The following is a 16,592-nucleotide window of genomic DNA, read 5'->3' on the forward strand; positions in this document are numbered from 1 at the left end:
GCGGCCGCTGCACTGTCCCTCCCCCAGATAGTCCCTCGCTCTCTCTCCGCGCCGCACGCGTGGCACCCCCCCCCTCCACAGTGGGTGGCGACCCGGCGGCTCGGATCGGATTCGCACAGCCAGCACTGCAGTGAGAGAGAGTGAGTGAGCCAGGTAGGGGCAGAGAGCTGAGAGTGCGAGCGCGCCCCCCCAGATGTTGCGCCCGGTGCGGCTGGCCCCCCCTGCACCCCCCACGCTACGCCACTGGTACCTATTTATCTACTTGCACTTTATGTGCTTTCGAACTGCTAGGTTTTCAGGAGCTGGGACCAAACAATGGGAGCTCACCCCGTCGCGGGGATTCGAACTGCCGACCTTTTGATCGGCAAGCCCTAGGCTCTGTGGTTTAGACCACAGCGCCACCCTCGTCTCTACACAAATGCATTATATTGGGGCAAATTGCTTTGCAAAGGGGGAAAAAAGTTATATTGGGCAGAGTTGCATGCAAAAATGTGTACATGTGTACGCAATAAGGCGGTGGTGTTTTTTTGCTGCATTTTAGTCAGAAAACACCATTGAACTGATTAGGCCTAATCATTGTTCATTAATTTCTATAGGTCTGAGCTGAGTTAAGCTTAGTATATGTTCACACTCACTTAGGATATGTGCACTCACTGTGTTTCCACTGCTGTGATTTTGATCTGTGTAAATCTGGGGGGTTTGAAGAAAAAAAACACAGTTGAATAGTTCTTTCCTCAAAATGGCTTTACGGTGGCTAGCATACGCAAGCCAATACAAATCATTTTTAGCCAAGGCATAAACTAAGCCATTCTACATCATAGTTGCGGTGCCCCCTGCAGTGCCCCCAAGGCTCTGTGCCCAGAATCTACATCTGGCCTCAGCCCTCGGGGGCAGGCAAGTGTGGCCCTCCAGGTCTCTCTGAGTGGACCTCAGGACTTTACCCAAGCCATATCCTCTCTCCATACCTTTCACCTTCCTTGGATGCTTTTGCCTGGCTGGAATGTGTCCTGCAAGGCCGAAAGCACCTCTTGCTTACCTGGATGGAGAGATGTTGAGTGTAGAAACCAGCTTACCACACCAAGGCAAAAATTTATATTCATTTATAGGGTGGCACTGTGGGTTAAACCACAGAGCCTAGGACTTGCCAATCAGAAGGTCAGTGGTTCGAATCCCCATGACGGGGTGAGGTCCCGTTGCTCAGTCCCTGCTCCTGTCCACCTAGCAGTTCGGAAGCACGTCAAAGTGCAAGTAGATAAATAGGTACCACTCCGGCAGGAAGGTAAACAGCGTTTCCGTGCACTGCTCTGGTTCGCCAGAAGCGGCTTAGTCATGCTGGCCACATGACCCGGAAGCTGTACGCTGGCTCCCTCGGCCAATAAAGCGAGATGAGCACTGCAACCCCAGAGTCGGTCACGACTGGATCTAATGGTCAGGGATCCCTTTACCTTTATATTCCTTGCTCTGCCCATTTTTGCTTCTGGCCCTGCCCCCCATGGTCATGTTCCCGCTCTCCTGAAGGTTGTCCAGAAGAGAACATGGCCCTTGAGCTGAGAATGGTAGAAAGGTTCTCCATTCCTGATTTCCACCAAGTCAATTCCACTCGAGAAGCCAAACTACTTCCTACACATAGCATGCCTAGAAAATATGGGCTGAACAGTGCTGTGGATAATATCTCTGCAGAGTATAAAAGGGTTGCTGATCCTAAATCTATTCTAGTCTGACAACATTGTTAAGAAATAAGCTCTACACACACACAAACCACAGAATAAGTCCTGGTCAACAAGATACATACAGGCTTCAGAGCTCAATGTGTAGTGGGGGAAAGCAGCTAGTTTCTTTGCCTATGCAGGCCAAGATGGATTTAAAATGAAGAGATCTGAATTTATGTTAATAGGTGGGCATGCTGAAGCCAACCGCTCTCCTGATGGAAGGTGGTCAATGGGAATACAATAGTGCTCCAGCTTCTGAAATGATACCATGTTCTCTACTGGGCATGGTTCAAGGTGCTGGTTATAACCTATAAAACCTTCCACAGCTTAGGCCAAACATAACTGTGTATGTAAGAACACAGGAGCATACCTGAAGGAGTGTCTCCATCCCCATTGTTCAGCCTGGACACTGAGATCCAGCACCGAGGGACTTCTAGTGGTTCCCTCACTGCAAGATGTGAAACTACAGGGATCCAGGCAGCGGGGCTTCTCGATAATGGCACCCACCCTGTGGAATGTCCTCCCTTCAGATATCAAGGAGATGAGTAATTATATAACCATCTGAAGGCAGCCGTGTATAGGGAAGCTTTTTATGGTTTAATGTTTTGTTATGTTTTTATATATATTGAAAGCCGCCCATTGTGGCTGGGGCAACCCAGTCAGACGGACAGGGTACAAATCATCATCATCACCATCATGATCATCAAGCTGCTGTATGGGCAATCTATCTGCAAGATATTTGTATTTCGAGGAGTAAGTGATCTGACATGGTTATCCTTCCTGCCCCCTGTTCCTTCCATTTCCCTATCTCTTGTTAAGCTCTTTGATGGCTGAGAACAGCCTTCAATGTCCTAATCTGTTGGAAGGAAGCAATAGTACTGGGGTACCTTCTTTGATGTTGAACATCGTCTGGAGAAAGTGAGGCATTGGGAGAGGGCAGATAATGAATAATCTGCATGTAGCCAGTAATGTATGACTGCATGTTGCCAATCAGGCAAGCCACATGGGCTATCTATCTATCTATCTATCTATCTATCTATCTATCTATCTATATCTATCATCTATCTATCTATCTATCATCTATCTATCTATCTATAAATCAGATGATTTGGGGCAGGGTTTTGGAGACGCTCATGAGCAGACTGATCAGCCATGGGGCCCATGCAACCTGAGGCTACCTGGGGGAGTCCCTTCGCCACTTCTGGAGTGCTTCCAAGTGGCAGATTGAAGTGCATGCTTGGTATGTATATATTGCTTGCTGTTTTGTAATACAATCTCTAATCTTCTCTCTCACTTGTGTTTTGTATTGCTTCTGAATCTCATTTTAAAAGAACCGCCTTGCATTTGGCAAGGCAGCTGCCTTGCACTGTGCCAAACTATTGGTCCATCTGCATCAGTGGCGCTCCCATTGACTGGTCATGGCTCTCCATTTATTCAGAAGGGGTACCTCTCCAAGCCCTGTCTGGGGATGCCATGAATTGAACATGGGAGCATCTACATGGAGAGCAGGCACTCTACTGCTGAACTACAGCCCTTCCCCCGCAAATGTCAGACCACATCCTTTCATGTGCACCACTCTGATCTCTAGGATTTAATTTGAATACTTTCAATACCTAAGACTATTTTTTTTATTAGAAACACTTAAGGTGTCATGATGACCGTGTGATGTCCCAGTTGAATTTTCATTAGGAATTTCTTTCAAGCATCCTCTCATGTAGTTGCTGTGGGGTAAGAACAAGGACAGCCCTCAAAGAACAAATCAAGCAGAACTGATAGCTTACCATGGCTCTTTCCATCCACTCATCTATGCATTTGTTGCCTCCTTCCATCACAAAGCTACTCACGTGTGAAAGCAGCTCTCCTGAAGAGGCAATCCACTTTTCAGTTAAAACACCCACTCACCAGTAAAAGCTGCTGCAATGGAAACATCAAAGTAAGCCTTCGTGCGCCCAAGTTTATGACCAGCGAGGGCAAAGGAAATAGCTGGGTTTTAATTGGGAGCACATTCAAGCACCCTCCTATGTCATTGGTTGGAACACTGAGAGTCCTCACAATACATATAACTCAAACAGAATAGTGACCCTGAGGGGAATATTATTTTTAGGGCTACCCTGGTAAGCGTTGGAATCAGAGCTGGCTGAAGATGTTTTGCTGCCTGAGGCAAAGGACAAGATGGCACCCTCCCATCCCATGTACAGAAGCCATGTGGAGAAGCAGGTGAATCTTACTGCAACACGGGCAACGGGACATTATCCTCCACAATACCTGAGGACAGCAGGTGAGGTTAGAGAGCACATTACAAGCCATGTGGCACCACGTGGCTGAGGGGATCTTACCTACCCGCACTCCCCAGAATCTGTGGTCTGAAGTGACTGCTTCACTCTGCCTAATGGTAGGGCCAGCTCTGGTTGGAATAACAGACCATTTAGTTCAGGGGTCAGCAAACTTTTTCAGCAGGTGGCCGGTCCACTGTCCCTCAGACCTTGTGGGAGGCTGGACTCTATTTTGAAGGGAAAAAATGATGCAAGAGGACCATGAGCCCTGGTGGCTGCTTACCTGCATCTTGCGAGCGGCAGGGGCTGGTGGCGGCGGAGGGACAATGAGCGGCACGTGAAAGGGCTCTGGAGAGGGGCTGCTTAAAATGGCGAACGCGGCTGCTGCTGGCACCAACAAAACCCAGCCCCCTTCCTCCTCTAGGCAGGGCAGGGAGAAGCCAGGAGGAGGGAGGGAGGGAGGAGGTGCTGGCACCGCCACCATGTGAGGGAGAATGAGGGTGAGGGAAAGAACGCACACGTTGGCGACTCATGCGACGATTCCTGGACCGTCTGCAGGCAGGATTCAGAAGGCAATTGGGCCTGATTTGGCCCGCAGACCTTAGTTTGCCGACCCATGACTGAGTTCCTAATATTGAACAGGGAATATATCCCATGCACAAACCCTAGAAGTACTGCTGATTTGATTGTTGCACTGATCTAGATATTTATGTGCACTACTTGGATGCCTACAAAGCAGTGGAGGGCAAATAAAGCACCACCCCACTGACCTCAGTCAGCCCGCCCTCCATACCCGTTTTCTTACTTACAACCTGTTCAAGGGATGGCACTGCTTTTTCCTCCTAAGTCTCGGATGTTGCCATTGTAGAAGTCGGCAGGGAGCAGGATGGGGGAAACTCGAACTGGTCAGCTCTGCCCATCATTGGCTCTGGCGCCACCTGCTGTTGGCCTCCCTGCCTTCTTCCCTACCAGGAACAATGGGATCCAGCCACAATTGACACTGACTCATGAGCGTCATTTTGAGCAGTCGGAGATGACATCAAGTTGTGGCTCTGGGTCCCCATGTTAAGTTGAAGGGCGGAACCTATGGGAGACAGTGTGGGGCCTAACATCTAATCAGAGTCAAAGACATGCTGAATGGTAGCAGCAATAGTATACAAACCACAGAAAGGGGTGAGGAAATAATGAGCCAGCAACTGTATTAAGAAACATTTTATTAACAAAACGGTAAATTCCACTTGCTTAGCATTTCCAATAATGGATAAATTGGCCTTGCAACAAATAAAAAAAATTGTAAATATCTATCACAGAAAGCACTATAAGGTTAAGGGCTTCTGACCTCTTTTTGATATCTTGGGAATGAATAATTTCACACATTATTTTAGTGTAATGTTAAAAAAGGCAACACAATACAGTAATAAAAAAACAACCCGAAGCCATCTCATCACAGCACAATCCTAGGCATCTTTACTCAGGAGAAGGTCCATCAATATCAATGGGACTTCACTCCCTGTTAAGTGTGCATAAGACTGCAGCCTTAGTCAAACAAATTAGATTATTATAGAGATGGGATTAATGTATTTGTTATGCATTTTGAAAAGAGAAAATTGTTTTAATATAGCTACTGCAACATTTGATAAATGCAAACACTTCTTTTGTTCGTTATTAAAAAAAATCACAAAATCAACAAGGAAGAACAGGAGTAACTCCCCAGAAAACAGCTTCAAATCACCTTTGCTAGAAATAGCAATCCCCTATCACTTATTACTTAAAGTAACTGTTTTAATTGCTTGGGGGTGAGGGACCAACAATCTGACAAAGTTAGGTGAGTTAACAGAGTCAATACATGAAGTCACAAAAGCACCTCGCCATTCAGCACTGGTGGAAAAGCCCAAGCTTAGAATCTCTATCCCCTTCCACGTGGCCTTACTGCCACGGAAATCCAACACTCATTTATTCACTTATTTTTGGCTTGTTTAACTTTGGATACCAACACCAGATTTCCCCAACGGTTCGTGGCTGTCCTCATTCCTTGTCCTGCCCTCAGCAAAGGTAATTCACAATGGTGGCACATGAGGGGGGTGATTGGACCAACTATTTTTTTCTTATGTTAACTCGAATGCTATGTGTAGCCTTCAGAAATTCACAAGCATCACCAAAAAAAAAAAAGAAGAAGAAGAAGGAAAAGTCCTTGACATATACAGCATGAATCAAATCATTTGGCAACTTTTAAGAGCGGCAATACCGTGACTTTTTTTTCTTTTCTGACAGTATTGCTGTGTTGAAGACTGAAAGCTCCTCCATTTCCCAGTGTTTCTCCCCAGTGGCAGTGAGCAGCGTACAAGAAGATAAGGTGACTTGCTGGTTAAAGCTAATTTTAAATTCCTTCTTCCTGTCTGTAAAGTGCGAACAATCGTACTCATCACAGGAGGCCTTCCAAGATACAGCTGATTCTCTACTGAGCTCATGTCTTTCGGCCTAATATATTCCTCTTGTATCTCTCTCACTAAGTGAGATGTTACACAAAGACTTATTGTTGTGAACCCAACAGAGCAGTCATTTTAATGAAATGAAACCAAGGGGGGTGGGGGAATGCAGATCTATGGCTTAGATCTTTAACCAAAAGGCATTAAATGTTTCCACGCATATCAATGCAGAGAAACTGAAAGTATGTTTATTACCAAACCAATGAACTGGCTGAGCTTAGTAGAAGAGGAAATTTCATTTTAAGACCAAGCTCAAATGAAAGATGCGGATAAAGGTTTTACGGTAACAAAACAGAAGTGGTAAAATAAAAGAACAACTCCTTCGTCTGACAAAAAATATGCAACTTGGAATCTTGTTTTGCATGCAGTTTTTAACCGTTTTTGCTTTCCATAACTGAGGAAAGTGAGTGAGAGGAGCTAATTTAAAGGCAGACTTCTGAATTCTCCGACCATCCAACACTGTAGTGGTTATATACCAAAAGCCGGGCAAATGCCATATAACGGGAAAAGAGATTTGGACCAAGTATTCCGCAGAATTCAACCTTCACTACCTGCGGGAACAGCCAAACATACTGGCCAATGATGTCATGTGAACTGGAGTGCAAAGGTCACTTCAATCGCCAGGACTTGTGTGGCGCATAATTTGGGGCGGGGCAAATTCACATGATTTCTGATTGGTTTCGCTGATGTATCCTGGGAGTGGATAGGCAATTGGAGAAGAAAATGTTTATATCTATATATATTTGCTTTCTAAATCCACTTCTTTCATACAAACTACGAAAAACTGAACTGCAACAGAAAAAGAGAGAGAGAGAAAGAGAAAGACTGTACAGGTTAAGAAGAAAATTAGCTGACTCTTATATACATTCATACACTTTCCCTCGTAGTATATTCACTACACTGTAGGCGAAAACCAAAAGCAAACCAAAAGAAAGAAAGAAAGAAAGAAAGAAAGAAAGAAAGAAAGAAAGAAAGAAAGAAAGAAAGAAAGAATCAGGAGGGGTAAGAAAAATCGTGGCAGTTTCTCATGGCTGCAAAAGTAAACAGAAATGTTGGTTGCTCCAGATGTCTTAAAACGTTCTATACCTAGCAACACTTAGAACATTGAGTTTACCAAAAATGGTTGAAGAGCAGATATAGTTTGCATTTTCTATACAACAGGCTAGAAAACATCACTTATCACAGTCCAGAAAGCACATATAGATGTGTTTTTTTTAAATATAAACATATGTAATAACATATTAAGCGTGCATGAATTTCCCCCCAATGATTGCATCTATGCCCTCAGGTTTGTTTGTTAGTGGTGTGTGAAAATAAGCCTTATATTTCACTTCTTTTGTTTGTTTATTGTTTTTTTTCGAAAATAAGGCCGCTATACTGTTTTCCTCACAACCAGAAAGGGGCTTTTTTTTCCTCTTTAAAGTGTTTTCTTCTTCTTTTTTTAAAATGTGGTTTATTCAGAAAAGCCAGCGCTTCGCTTCAAACCAAAGCTCCAGTCGTTGCTTTGTTGCTCTGGGTGGCAAAATTCAGTTTCGAGGTTTCGTTTTGCTCATCGAGCGCTCGTGTAGAACCGCAAAAGTCTTCTCAGGCAATAAGACTAACTTACTCCTCAGAAAAGCGCTAGCACTTTGGCTAAATCCAGACTGATAGGTAGCTTCTTTTTGTGTGTTTTGTGTGTGTGTGAGAGAGAGATAGAGAGAGAGAGAGATTTCAACTTTTGTTTGTTTGTTTGTTTCAGTTCATTATATTTTGTGGTGTGCTGGGTGATGTTTTTGCAGTAATACTCCTTGCCTTATGAGTGTGTGGTGGTACCAACATCATCTTCAGAAACATTCCAGCAACGAAAAGACGGCAGAGTAAATGAAAACACTGTGAATGTAAGGGGATTTATTGACTCCTGTTTCAGCGAAACAAGAGTTATGAAATGCTTATTTCATTTTGTTTCCTTCCCTTGGTTCTTTTTTATATTTTTTAAAAAAGTCTTTCCTTTCTGATTGCATTCCCTGTGTTCTTTTTTCCCGTTGTTGTTTTTTTTAAACTTTGTATGTGCTTCATAAAAAGTAAAGTAAATAAGTTTTCGGTTTTTGTTTTTTTTATGTCTCAGATAAAATGAAGACTATTCCTATACAATTGTTCTTTCTCCTCAGCTGTCGGGATCAGACGTAGTACTCCTTATCCTTGTTTTTCTTATTTTTGTTGGAGCTCTTTGAGCTGTTGGGCTGCTTCTCTTTAATCACAGCCCCGTTGGACTGTGCTGAGTTACTGATGTAGTTTCGACTCTCGTCGACATGATAGGAGCCCTCATCCCGGTTCCGGTACTTGTACATGGCATAGAGGAGGATGAGGATGCACAGGGCAGCTGCCGCCACAATCCCAACCACCATGCCAGTAGTGCTGCTGGATTCCCGGACCACTTCATCTGTACTCGGGTATCCTCCTCGCCCAGGCTTGGTGGGACTCGCTGTAGGTAGATGATGAAAGAAACATTTATACAGGGTAAAGCAAGAACTCATAAATTCAATCTTTATTACGGTCCAACAAATCGTTACAAAGCAATACACAATTCATACAGCCTACCTCCAGGTTAAACAAGCATTTTGTTCAGAATACAGGGATCATTGCTTCTTGCAACCACCGATAAAAACTTTGCCACTGCTAATGTTCTAGCGTTTGTCCAGTCTTCCAATAGGAACCTGACATAGTGAGCCTCTGATTTTCCCGGGAAAGGTACCAGCAAGGGTAATATCAGTTCAGCCCTGGCTTGCCCATATTTTGCATAGTGCAACAAAATATGTTTTATGGAATCGATGTATTGAGCACACGAGCAAAGTCTGTCCTGGTAGGGAACTCCTCTCAACCTGCCATCCAACACTGCAGAAGGAAAGACGTTTAGTCTGGCTTTGGTGAAAAGCCTTCGGTTATTTGGTACTGTCAGGTTTTTAACGTAGGATGTTAACTTAAAGACATGCCCACTTTGTACTCCTACTGCCAGCGGACTACAGACTGCGTGTGATCGAGATCGCAAGTCACTGTGTGCATTATCCCATAACCTTTGCTTTAACGTCTTTAGGGTGAAATTAAATTTTACAGCTGTGTATCGCCAGAACTACATTTAACAGATATGGGGATGGGGGGGGGGAGCAATGTTGTCTCCTTGGAAGGATAGAAGGGGTTGAGGTCATCTGCACTGCAGAAAGTTGACACTTCTCGTCCCTTCTAGGTCTACAAATCTATGACTGAACTCTAGAGACTGAAGGGATCACATAGACTTTGTCACTGTGTCCAGTCATTGGAGCAAACTTCAGCCCATAACCTTCATCAGAGAAGATTTGCTTTTTAATTCAGACATGTCTGTCTACTCAGTAGCAAGACCCTTTGAGTTCAATGTGGTTTATTTTCAGGTAAGTGGGTACAGGACGGCAGCCATTGTTCTCAAAACCATAATCCCTGATACTTAGATTTCGACAAAAAGCTCAAATACTTTTTTGGTTCCATGCCTTTAAGTAACCTGAATGTTGTCGGAAAGAAAATAGCAGGAATGATTGGGTACAACAACTCACAGAAAGTTAAAATACTCAGATCTTCCATCATGACTTACCAGCATGAGTCAGACCACAAGACAGCCCTTTCTACATGTTCTTACGGCCACAAAGTTGATCCTAGAACAGGCATAGGCAAACTCCGGCCCTCCAAATGTTTGGGACTACAATTCCCATCATACCTAGCTAACAGGACCAGTGGTCAGGGATGAAGGGACTCTGGAGGGCCGGAGTTCGCCTGTGCCTGTCCCAGATGTTGTTGTTTTTTTCATTTAAGCCTCCACTAAATCTATGGGAATGCTTTTGCCTTTCCTCAGAATAGATATTTAAGGTGAGCTGAACATGCCAAATTTGGCTTAAGTGTCTTGTTAAGAAGTGCAAAAATCCCCTGGGAAATTTTATTAGCCAAACCAAAACTTATTTCTTGGACCAATGTCCAATGTCACTGTTTAATTTTAGCTTTCGGCCAATTTCAGCTGAATTTCTGTACCCCTCTCTGTACCAGTTTCCCCCCAAATGGATGCTTCAGACTGCAGCTCCCACCAGCCACTGCCGATGCAGCTGTGCTAGCTGGGGCTGATGGAGATGCAGCCCAGAACATCTGGAGGGCATCAGACGGGGGAGACTACCCGCCAACGTGCAGAAGAGTCTGCTCAGATTCAAGCCAATGTGAGTGCAAGGCTCCTGCAGGTCTTCCCCATACAACACAGGCAATGTCAGGAACTGAAAAGAGGGTCAACACACAAGGATGCTATGGGCAGGGTTGCCTGTGTGTCACTACCCCCCCCCACCTACTTACTTTCAGCAATTTCATGTTCAGGTGGAAGCCTGCACCTGGGCTTTTAAGTTACAATATATTATTTAGGCTATCTGCTTTGTGCTCTGCTGCCTGCTATAATATTGACTATGGCACCTCTTGCACGCATTCTGCCTCTTAGAATTTTTACTCACCTATTACGACCCCAGGTTGCTTTTCTCAAATGTGAGAGAATGGGAACATCTATTGTTTTTACGGGGCGAAAGAAGAGCTACCGAAAGAAATAAAAGGCCCACTGAGCAGCAAGGAGCGTATCGTAAAAACAAGGAGCCGAGCTCGTAAAGGCGCCGCTTTCGGTATTTACGCAAGAGTGAAAATTCTGCCCATCCTTTGCAGATGTTAACATTCAAGTCCTGCTGTTGGGCTTCCCACGGGCATCTGGCTGGCCACTGCGGGAACAGGATCATAGACTAACTCTGGCCTGATACAGCAAGCCTAGAGAATTCCTGCAAATGCTAGTCTGCAAGGACTATTGGCGAGATTTAGGCCTGAGATCTATAGGGTTACCCCAAATTGCTTTTAAGATTTAGTCAGATGTGGGTCCCTTCTGGGAAACAACAACAAAACTGATGGGAAGAATAACCAATTAATTAGAAATACTAGCAAGAGGAGTGCAAGGATGTCTGGAATCAAGGGCTAGGGAAAACAGCTGCCAAACATTCAGCTAGGGGGATGTCCACAGAGACACGTGCCCAAGTCATGGGGTGGCTGTTCTGCTTAAAATTTATTTGCCAATGAATCTGGTTCTTTTTTTAAAAAAACACACACAAAAACTTAAATTCAGATCCTTATCCTTGTTGATACTGCATCTACCCAAGTAATATTATTTTGCTTCCAGTCTATTGTTCTCTTTATCTCTTCCAGACCTCTGCGTTTCTTGTTCTGGAGTTTTGCTCTTTCCACCCACTCTTCCGATCATTATATTCTTCATTTCCACAGTTTTACTGCCTTCCTTGTAATTCTCTCATTTACTATGAACATAGTCTCTTAAACCATTCCTCCTCCCTCCTCCTTTCATCTTTCTTTTGACACTTTTGTTTCCCTTTCTTTTGCTGGCTATAATCATTCCCCTGGTGCTGATGTGCTGGCACTATAAAGATGAAGGAAAAGGGCTCTCACACATTCAAGAAAACCCTGTTTTGTTTTGTTTTGTTTTAGAGACCCAGGCTGCACCCAAACACAAAAACTGAGGGTCCTGTGTGCCTGCTTGGGAAAGATGCCAGTGAGAGAAGATAATACTTTATTTGAAAGAAGAAACATTCCAGGATCTGCATTGAAAGCAATGGTGTAGAATAGCATAACCATTATGTAATTAACAGGAGGCGGGCAGGTGTGGCGGAATCCCTGGTCCTGAATGGGGTAACTGTGCCCCTGAAGGACCAGGTGCGCAGCCTGGGAGTCATTTTGGACTCGCAGCTGTCCATGGAGGCGCAGGTCAATTCTGTGTCCAGGGCAGCTGCCTACCAGCTCCATCTGGTATGCAGGCTGAGACCCTACCTGCCCATGGACTGTCTCACCAGAGCAGTGCATGCTCTGGTTATCTCTTGCTTGGGCTACTGCAATGAGCTCTACATGGGGCTACCTTTGAAGGTGACCCGGAAACTACAACTAATCCAGAATGCAGCAGCTAGACTGGTGATGGGGAGCAGCTGCCGAGACCACATAACACCGGTCTTGAAAGACCTACATTGGCTCCCAGTACATTTCCGAGGACAATTCAAAGTGTTGGTGCTGACCTTTAAAACCCTAAATGGCCTCGGTCCAGTATACCTGAAGGAGCATCTCCGCCCCCATCGTTCTGCCTGGACACTGAGGTCCAGCGCCGAGGGCCTTCTGGCAGTTCCCTCACTGCAGGAAGCCAAGTTACAGGGAACCAGGCAGAGGGCCTTCTCGGTAGTGGCACCCGCCCTGTGGAATGCCCTCCCGTCAGAAGTCAAGGAAATAAACAACTATCTGACATCTGAAGGCAGCACTGTTTAAGGAAGCTTTTAATGTTTGCCAGATTACTGTATTTTAATATTTTGTTGGAAGGCACCCAGAGTGGTTGGGGAGACCCAGCCAGATAGGCGGGGTACAAATAAATTATTATTATTATTATTATTATTATTATTATTATTATTATTATTATTATATCAGTAATGCTAAATTGTGCCACAGTGGGCAATGAGGAAAGCAACAGTTGGGAGTCAAACTGCAGCAGAATGGAAGCGGCATTGCACGTGATGAACATGGATCAGAATGGAAACTGATGTCTTCTTATATCTGCAGAAGTAGAAGTGGATCCCAACATATGCTTTGTTTCAGATTCTTCCTAAGCGTGTACTCAGAGTCCATCTCTAAGCACTTAGAAATAACAATAGGCACCATCCCCCTTCTCTTCCTCCCATTGTATTCACAGTGTTATGTGGAAATTCGTCTGAGCTGGATGTGTTTTACAAGAGACAATTCAGTGTTACCGAATAAAGGCTCTTGAGCATATCTGTAGCGGGTGAAAGTGAGGGAGACTTATCAAGCTGAATGTCATTTTGGAAATTAATTTCTGCCCAAGAAAGAATGGAACATGCTGAATGCAAGCAAATTAGGCAAATGCGTGTCCAGCGAGTTTGCTATTAAGGTCTGCTAGAAGTAGAGATTGGGGGAGTGTGCATTGATCTAGTTCCCCCTTTTCGCAGTGGACTGACCCAATCCAATGCTCCCAAATTTGCTTGTGGATACGAAAAGAACTCCCAGTTGCATTATGCTCTTCGGGCTTTGCAATAAAATTTTAGCGTGCCAAAAGTACGCACCAAAAACGTACATAATAATAATAATAATAATAATAATAATAATAATAATAATAATAAATTTTATTTATATCCTGCCCTCCCCAGCCGAAGAGACATATAGAGCCCGAGTTTTTAAGTGTGTAAACAGAATGTATTTAACATTAATAAAAAGGTTTCCCACGGGCATGTGAGAACAGGACAATTGTTCTGGCCGGGTTCTTCTTAACGTTCTTATGACTGAGCAACAGGCTGAAATGTAGCCCAGAAATGGAAACAAGAAGAAATTCCGACGAAAGAAGAATGGCAGACGAAATTAATGGACTATGCAGAATTGGACAAAATGACAGGAAGGATTCGAAACCTGCGGGACCAGAGATTTACAGAAGATTGGAAGAAGTATATGAATCATTTGAAGAGCAACTGTAATCAACAAATTACGCTAGTAGGACTACAAGAAGTTTTGTAAGGAGAAAAATATGAAGTGTTACAAAGTAGAAAAAGACAGAGATATTGGTTATGAGTTTGAAATGTAATAGGGAAGATAAGAAATGCATACTGAGAGATTAGATTGGAAAATTTTCAGACAGGATTGATGGAAGTCAAAAATTTGAATAAGATGTAAAAGTATGTTTAATTATTGTTGAAAATGATATGTTAAAAAACCTAATAAAAATTATATATATAAATAAAAAAACAAAAAAACAGGCTGAAATGTGAATGGAACTAGCAGCCCAGCTCATCCCTAGCTAAATGACACCTTCCAGCTTCCTTTTGCAGGGAAGTGTTGCTTTGACTACTGAGGTCTCAGGCATGAAACCGAACAATCTTATTTTGAGCCCAAGTAGTTCCCCCACCCCAGTCCCATTATTAAAGCTGCTGGCATTATTTCATTTTAAGCATCTTCTCACAATTATCTCACTCCATCTGTCTAAACAAGACAGAATCACTTAATTAACTGCAAGTTTTCCTGGCGTCCACAGAGTAGCTGTTTGTAATTTGTGCTGTGCGGGGGCTGAGGCAAAAATTGTGATGTTTTGTTTCATTAAATGCCTTTTCACAAACTATATTCACTGATATTATATCGGTACTGGCTGCATTTGCCAGTAGTTCCAGGGGCTGCTTTTGCCACATGACTGTCTCTATGCCTACCTCTTATGGAGGGTGACACTACCAGTGGCCAGTAGCCATGAGCATAGAAGTCCGCTCACCTTTTATCTGGTGGGCGGCATTGCGGCCAGGCAGCCGGGACTCAATGGTTTCCTGGACAAGGGGAAGGAGGGATGCCACCTCTCTCCTGTGTCATAGCCAAACATGTCAGCAGTGCTGTGGGACTGCGCCAGCCAGTTAGCTGGCAGAGTGGGCGTCCCATGGGCAATTTAATCCTGCCATGGCCAGGCAGCACATTGGGTAAGCCTTTGTTGTTGCCTTTGCCTGCCCCTCCTCAGTAAGGGTATCCTGTTAAAGGGGTCCGGGGTTTGACCTACTGTCTGAAGTCTGGGCATGGACTAGGGCCATTCCACACCTCCCATGGGGACCCTTCAGATTGCCCCTATTTGATGTAAGTCATAGGGCACCCCCTATCGGTGTTTTACCCTTCAGTGGACTCCCTGCAGATGGGCAGGAGTCAATGTATAGCCTGGCTTCACCCCAATGCCTAAGCCAAACTGCTCACATCTGTAACCAATAAAGTTGTGGCCTATTTGAACCCATAAACCAAAATATTCAGTGCCAGTGTGTTTTCTTGTTCTTCTGGGAACTTTGTGGCTCTGGTGCCTTGGAACACAACCAGAGAATCATAGAATTGGAGAGTTGGAAGGGACCCCAAGCCTCATCTAGTCTAACCCCCTGCAATGTAGGAATCTCAACTAAAACATCCACGATGGATGGACATCCAGCCTAGGCTTAAAAACCTCCAAGAGAGAGTCCGCCTTCTGAGGGAAACCATTCCCTCGCCAAACCTATGTTCTACCTCTGCTGTCACTGGTAGTATCCTTGAATGATAGTTCTAGGAACGGCAAGTGGCGAGAGCACTATAGGCAACTAGATCAACCAAAAGTGATGGCAAACCACAACTGCAGGATAACAACCACAAGAACAAGCGCTTGTTGGAGACTTCATACAGCCTTTGTGCAAACCTTTGAGCAAACACAAATCAGGTTGATGGCTCACTCAACGCTTCAGATATACACTAGGGCTGTGCACCAGATTTGGCCAAGGCCCAAAACTCGAGCCAAATCAGGCCTATTTGGAGGAATCTGAACTTTGGTTGACTCAGCGTGAGACAGACCCAGATCACTACAGGTTGGGTTGAGATGCCTGCCTGTGGCTGTCAGGGGGCAAGCATGAGTGAGGAGTGGCTGCGGGGTGAGTTGGTGGTCAACAGTTCCTGTCAGGCCTCCCCTTCTTTCTGCCCCCTGAAGCACCACCAAACAGGATTGTTTTCCTATATTTACTAGCTTGTTAATTGAAACATCCCATGCTCTGCAGTGCTGAGCACCCACCCACAAAGTGTATTTTTAAACTCTATTTTAACTGCGTTGAAAAAGAAGATTTTTTTTTTAATGCTTTAAAACTCTTAACCCAGCTGCCCTATATTGCTTTGGGGACAGATCTGGGATGGGGCAGGTGATTCATAGGGCGGCACAGGTCAAATTAACCTCATCTGGGGGCCATAGATTGAGGCTACAGGGTGGATGTGGGGAGGCTGTGTACAACCTTAAAACACACACACACACACACACACACACACACACACACACACACACACTGTAGCCATCAAGTCGTCAAGGATGTGCAAACCTAGCTTGTGGTTAAACCAGCTCATAGGGTGCTCAGATCCATTTTACAGATCTGAATTTCTTTTTGCATGTGGTTTCTCTCTCACCATTTTGCCTGAGGAATATTAGGATTTATGCTTTAGCAAGAATGCCAATAAATACCTGCAAAAATGTTTCCGGCAGTTCCTTGGTTTCCTTGGAGGAGGGAAGCTTTCTGAAATTTAAA

At 44.4% G+C, this 16,592-nt stretch overlaps 1 protein-coding gene across 37 annotated transcripts in view; it reads right to left on the bottom strand.

Annotated features, from left to right (window-relative positions):
* Positions 1 to 5,179: 5,179 nt before the first annotated feature.
* The window catches only part of NRXN1 (neurexin 1), a 1,024,248-nt gene continuing 1,012,835 nt past the window's right edge, over positions 5,180 to 16,592 (bottom strand). For all 37 annotated transcript variants that reach the window (XM_081188376.1, XM_081188372.1, XM_081188367.1 and 34 more), the window contains one exon: positions 5,180 to 8,929. In XM_081188376.1, coding sequence (XP_081044502.1) covers positions 8,625 to 8,929 — 305 coding nt within the window. In that variant the 3' untranslated portion in view covers positions 5,180 to 8,624. The remainder of the gene's footprint in view (positions 8,930 to 16,592) is intronic.

Source organism: Podarcis bocagei (assembly GCF_964188305.1).
Source record: "Podarcis bocagei genome assembly, chromosome: 3".
Taxonomy (NCBI): Eukaryota; Metazoa; Chordata; class Lepidosauria; order Squamata; family Lacertidae; genus Podarcis; species Podarcis bocagei.